Source organism: Podarcis bocagei (genome assembly GCF_964188305.1).
Source record: "Podarcis bocagei genome assembly, chromosome: 16".
In the NCBI taxonomy this organism is placed as follows: Eukaryota; Metazoa; Chordata; class Lepidosauria; order Squamata; family Lacertidae; genus Podarcis; species Podarcis bocagei.
In genome coordinates, this window is record NC_138142.1 from 16,027,048 (window position 1) to 16,033,047 (window position 6,000).

The following is a 6,000-nucleotide window of genomic DNA, read 5'->3' on the forward strand; positions in this document are numbered from 1 at the left end:
TGGGTTAAACCACAGAGCCTAGGACTTGCCAATCAGAAGGTCAGAGGTTCGAATCCCCACGACGGGGTGAGCTCCCGTTGCTTGGCCCCTGCTCCTGCCAACCTAGCAGTTTGAAAGCACGTCAGAGTGCAAGTAGATAAATAGGTACCACTCCAGCGGGAAGGTAAACGGCGTTTCCATGCACTGCTCTGGTTCACCAGAAGCGGCTTAGTCATGCTGGCTCCCTCGGCCAATAAAGCTAGATGAGTGCCGCAACCCCAGAGTCAGTCACGACTGGACCTAATGGTCAGGCGTCCCTTTACCTTTTTAAGAACAGGAGGTGCTCTTTGGAGAGGTGCTTGCAAAAATATGCTCACCCATACCACCACCCGCTATCCCTTCTTCCCCTCCTGAGTTCTGCTTCTATTTCCTGTATGTGTCTGCAGCGAAACCAGAGCCCTGCAGCTCTCCATTCATCCTTCCTCCATCTCCCTTTGTGTCCCCCAGATGTACTCCTATGCCTCGACCGTTTTCCAAGAGGCCGGCATCCCTTACGACAAGATCCAGTACAGCATAATCGGCACGGGCAGCTGCGAGCTGATCACCGCCATGACTTGTGTGAGAATCTCTGCTGTCCTTTGGCAGCGACCCGCTTCCTTCCGCTGCTCCCCCCCCCCAAAAAAAAAAAATACTGGTTTGTCCGATAGACAGTGACGGAGAGTGCTTGGACCTTTCGCTTTGTGTGTGTGTCTCTGAGCGGCGAAGTGGGGAGCCATTTCTGGGGGGAGTGGAGCTTCCGGACGGGGGTGGGAGTCTGCCTTCTCTCTCAGGCCCAGTTCTGTTCGCCTCACCTCAAAATGGGTACTGTTGAGCTGGGAAATGTTCCGAAAAGGGCAGCCAGGGGGATGAAGGGGGTGGAGCGATAAAAGGTTGCAGCGCTTTTTAGAGACAAGGCCGAGAAGTGGATGGAACTGCGCGAGTTTCACGTGATGTGGGGGGAAATGGAAAGAGGGAGAGATGATGTGACTCTCTTGGGCATAGCTAGTTGTGAAACTCAGGGCAGACAAAGGGAATAACTTTGAATCCACCCTGCTAGCAGAAAGCAGGGGTGCTGTGGGGGGGGGTGCGGTGTCTGCCTGCAGAACCATCAAATGGCCTGGTCTCCCCTCCCTCCTTTTATTTTTTACAATGAAGAGTGTTAACCATGATTTGAGTCTGATCCTGGTTCGACTGCACTGGCTACCAATTAGTTTCTGGGCCCAATTCAAAGTGCTGGTTTTGACCTATAAAGCCTACCCAGACCCTGAGATAATCTCCTGAGGCCCTCCTTCGTGTGCCTCCTTGAGAGGTCCGGAGGGTGGCAACACGAGAACGGGGCCTTCTCTGCAGTGGCTCCCCATCTGTGGAATGCTCTCCCCAGGGAAGTTCGCCTGGCCCCTTCATTACACACCTTTAGAATGTCTGTTTGACATCCTATACCCTTTTAAAATGTGGCTCTTTTCTGGGGAGGGGTATTATTGGGTTGTTGTTTTTATTCTGATTATGTATGTTGTGATCTTTTCTGTGAACTGCCCTGAGACCTCCAGGTATATGAACTCGATAATAATAATACAAATAATAATTAGACCTGCCGTGAGACCAACTCCCCGTTGCTTTGGGGCAGGTTTAGCATGAGAGTCCTGGCGATAACTTCCCTGTGTTGCTTTGCTCCAGAATCTGATCATTGAGCATGTCGGACGAAGGAAGCTGGTGATGGGCGGATACAGTCTCATGTCTGTGTGGGCCATTGTCTTCATGGTGGCCCTGTCCCTGCAGGTAACTGAGCTCTTGAAGGAGGGGCTGAGCAGGACCCAAATACGAGTCCGACTCTGTGGAATGGGTTTTAATGGGTAAAGGTAAAGGGACCCCTGACCATTAGGTCCAATCGTGGCCAACTCTGGGGTTGCGGCGCTCATCTCGCTTTGTTGGCCAAGGGAGCTGGCATACAGCTTCCGGGTCATGTGGCCAGCATGACTAATCCGCTTCTGGCGAACCAGAGCAGCACACGGAAACGCTGTTTACCTTCCCACCGGAGTGGTACCTATTTATCTACTTGCACTTGACGTGCTTTCGAACTGCTAGGTTGGCAGGAGCTGGGACCGAGCAACGGGAGCTCACCCTGTCGCAGGGATTCGAACCGCCGACCTTCTGATCGGCAAGTCCTAGTCTCTGTGGTTTAACCCACAGCACCGCCCGCGTCCCTTACCTTTAATGGGTAGGAGAGGATATATTAATAGCAATTTATCCCTCCAGCTGCTCATGTGTGTCTGTTGAACAGAGTTTGAAGTTCCATCCTTAGGCATTAATGTGTGTTTTCCCCCACTTTCTTTCTCTTTCCTTCTCTTTCATCACTTTATTTCCTGTGACTGAAATGATTTAAATAAAATGTTAATAATAAAAAGTTCCACACTTGGGAGAAAAATTGAGGCATGTCAGAATAGACCGTGAAGCCTTCTTTTAATTACGTCCAGCAATGAAGCGAGCTGGCTCCCCCTTCTCATTTGCCCCCCTTAACAAAGAAATCAGACAACCGACTGTGGAAGTAAGCTTAAAACAGGATTTACTTACGCATAGTCTTTGCACTGGTTCTCAACCACAGCGGCAATAAAATTGTGCAGGTAAAATACTTACATGCACAGTAGAAAGAGTCTCAGGCATGACTTGTCAAAGAAAAAGAGAGGGTGGGAGAGGAACAGGAAATTACATAGCCCTCCCAGGAGAGGAGTGGAAATGACATCACACAGAACCCTCTCTACCAATTACATCTCTATGGGCTGAGTCTTCGCCTATCAGCAATACAGTTCTGTGGTCATTTGCTCCTAAACTTATGAACTAGCAAGAATATGCACTGTTGGATTTTGACTGCAGTTTCCCACTAACCCCTTTGCCTTTGCCTCCTTGGATTTGCAGGACCAATACAGCTGGATGCCTTACCTGAGCATGTCCTGCATCTTCGCCTACATCCTGAGTTTTGGAATTGGGCCAGGTGAGTCAGAACGGCGCAGACTCCCCCCCCCCCCGGAAAGCTGTGCATTGGGGCGCTCACGTCCAACCTGAAACAAGAGCAGGCACGCACGTCAACACGACGTGGGTGTTTTGTTTGGAAGCCTTGGCATCCATGAGGACTAGATGCTTGCCAATGGAGATTCTCCACTTGATGCCCAAAGCAATTGCTATGGAGACATTCCGAAGAGAAGGCAGGTGCAGCAGAAATTGAGCAAGTGATATTGGAGGAGCCTCATTTCCCTCCACTCTGTTGTGCTCAACACCCTCCCGGTGAAGATTTATTTCTTTAAAGCAGGCTTCCTCAAACTCAGCCCTCCAGATGTTTTGAGACTACAATTCCCATCATCCCTGACCACTGGTCCTGCTAGCTAGGGATGATGGGAGTTGTAGTCCCAAAACATCTGGAGGGCCGAGTTTGAGGAAGCTTGCTTTACAGCCTCTCACCATTAACACACCCGCACAATCTGGATAAATGTTGGGTGTCCTGGCGTTACACCTTGACCCTTGCAGCCCCAGAGAGAAAGTGATGAAAAATATGTTTGATTTGCCTAGCCGGCGTGACGGTGATTATGCCCATGGAGATTTTCGACCAGGTGTCTCGCCCAGCTGCCTGCATGATCTGCGGTTCTCTGCTGTGGGCCAACTTGTTCCTGGTGGGCATGGTGTTTCCTTTCCTTGTGGTAAGCAAACTCTGTCCGTCCGACTGCCATGCTGGGTTGAACCATGGGTCAATGCTATTGGGACAGGATAGGAAGTGGGAGGGACCCATTTGAAGCCACCGCTCCTCTTTTCTGGCCAATTTCGATTTGCATTGCAATCCTACTAAGCAGATTTGAGAGCCTCCTCCTCCATGAATTTGTCAAAGCATTTTTTTTAGTATGCGCATATATATATATATATATATATATATATATATATATATATATATATCATATTTTTCACTCTGTAAGACGCACCAGACCACAAGACGCACCTAGTTTTTGGAGGAGGAAAACAAGAAAATATATTCTGAATCTCAGAAGCCAGAACAACAAGAGGGATCGCTGCGCAGTGAAAGCAGCAATCCCTCTTGCTGTTCTGGCTTCTGGGATAGCTGCGCAGCCTGCATTCACTCCATAAGACACACACACACATTTCCCCTTACTTTTTAGGAGGGAAAAAGTGAGTCTTATAGAGCAAAAAATACGGTAATTAAATTTTCTGTTTTTACAATTTAAAATACTCATTTAAACATCCTTAAAATATCAATGACTTCCCTTCTTCTCTTTCATTTTGCATATCATAATTCCCTGCATATTTTACAAAAACTAAACCATTCAGTATTCCATTATTGCATCCATCAAAAGCTATTTACACTGTTGAATTTATCTTAATGCTGCCAAATTTTTAAGGTGTGCACAATTTCTATATGTTAAGTCTGCAAGCTGCACATATTCCATCAGCTTAAGTTGCCAATTTTCTTTAATTGGGACCTTGCTCATTTTCCATTTGGGGGCTAACAAAACATGGGCCGCAGTAGTGGCACACATCAATCAACTTTTCTGACACCTGGGAAGTTCAGTCTGAATTATCCCCAACAAAAAGGACTGTCTAACTCAGGCATCCCCAGCCTTCAGCCCTCCAGATAATTTTGTACTACAATTCCCATCATCCCTGACCACTGGTCCTGTTAGCTAGGGATCATGGGAGTTGTAGGCCAAAACATCTGGAGGGCCGCAGGTTGGGGGTGCCTGGTCTAACTCTAATCCTCTTTTGAAGCAGTCTAAGTTGGTGGCCAGGGATGTGGGTGGCACTGTGGGTTAAACCACAGAGCCTAGGGCTTGCCGATCAGAAGGTCAGCGTTTCGAATCCCCATGACGGGGTGAGCTCCCGTTGCTCAGTCCCTGCTCCTGCCAACCTAGCAGTTCGAAAGCACATCAAAGTGCAAGTAGATAAATAGGTACTGCTCCGGCAAGAAGGTAAACGGCGTTTCAGTGCGCTGCTCTGGTTCGCCAGAAGCGGCTTAGTCCTGCCAGCCCCATGACCCGGAAGTTGTACGCCGGCTCCCTCGGCCAATAAAGCGAGATGAGCGCCGCAACCCCAGAGTCGGCCACGACTGGACATAATGGTCAGGGGTCCCTTTACCTTTACCAAGTTGGTGACCATCAGGACCGCAAATGCAAATCCTTAAGCAGCTACCGTTGCAGACACTTTGGGTAGGAGGGAGTCTCAGAGCAAACTGAGCAGCACCAGAGGGGACTGTTCAGAACAGTTTGATTATGGGGCTCGCTTTGTGTGCATCACAGACAAACTGAAGGCCTCTCCTTCTCTCTCCCCTCAGGAAGGCCTTGGCCATTACTGCTATGTCCCCTTCCTCATCGTCTGCGTCTCTGCTGCCCTCTATGTCGCTTTCTTCCTCCCCGAGACCAAAGGGAAATCCTTTCTGGAAATCTCTGAGGAATTCAACAAACGGAACTTCAAAGCGCAGGCTCATGAGGAGTCCAAGAGTCTTTCCGAGGAAACAAAGTCCACCATGTTGTAGCCCCCGAAAGATGGAGGAGAACGACAGGGACACGGGGAGAGAAAGTTGGTTTTGTGCCACCAGGCAGATCTATCCCTCCACACACACACCTGCACCCCCAAAATCCCAGTACTGGGTAAAAATTGCAGCTGAAGCCAGTTTAGAGTGGGGAGGTGGGATGGAACATTTTCTGTTTCTCAAATACTGTTTTGCACATTAAAAGTCCTGTACGGAAATGTCCACTCCCAAGATTTTTAGTGGGTTTTCAGTTTTAGAATTTCTTATACATTGTATAAGAAATAATGCCCAGAGTCTGGAATTTGAACCCTAAAATGTCGTTTCTGACCATCAGCTGCCAGGCTTGGTCAGTTAGAGGGAGCAATGCGCTATTCCAGGGTGTTGCTTTGGGGACCGTTTTCTAAACGTGAAATTGATTCACGAGGAGGGAAAACCCACCTGCGCTTTAATCGATGCCC

At 48.7% G+C, this 6,000-nt stretch overlaps 1 protein-coding gene across 2 annotated transcripts in view; it reads left to right on the forward strand.

The window, feature by feature from the left end:
- LOC308575860 (solute carrier family 2, facilitated glucose transporter member 11-like) overlaps positions 1 to 5,679 on the forward strand; it is a 291,734-nt gene extending 286,055 nt beyond the window's left edge. For both annotated transcript variants that reach the window (XM_081174950.1, XM_081174949.1), the window contains 5 exons: positions 487 to 597; positions 1,693 to 1,794; positions 2,929 to 3,004; positions 3,577 to 3,704; positions 5,345 to 5,679. In XM_081174950.1, coding sequence (XP_081031076.1) covers positions 487 to 597; positions 1,693 to 1,794; positions 2,929 to 3,004; positions 3,577 to 3,704; positions 5,345 to 5,545 — 618 coding nt within the window. In that variant the 3' untranslated portion in view covers positions 5,546 to 5,679. The remainder of the gene's footprint in view (positions 1 to 486; positions 598 to 1,692; positions 1,795 to 2,928; positions 3,005 to 3,576; positions 3,705 to 5,344) is intronic.
- The last annotated feature ends 321 nt before the right edge of the window (positions 5,680 to 6,000 follow it).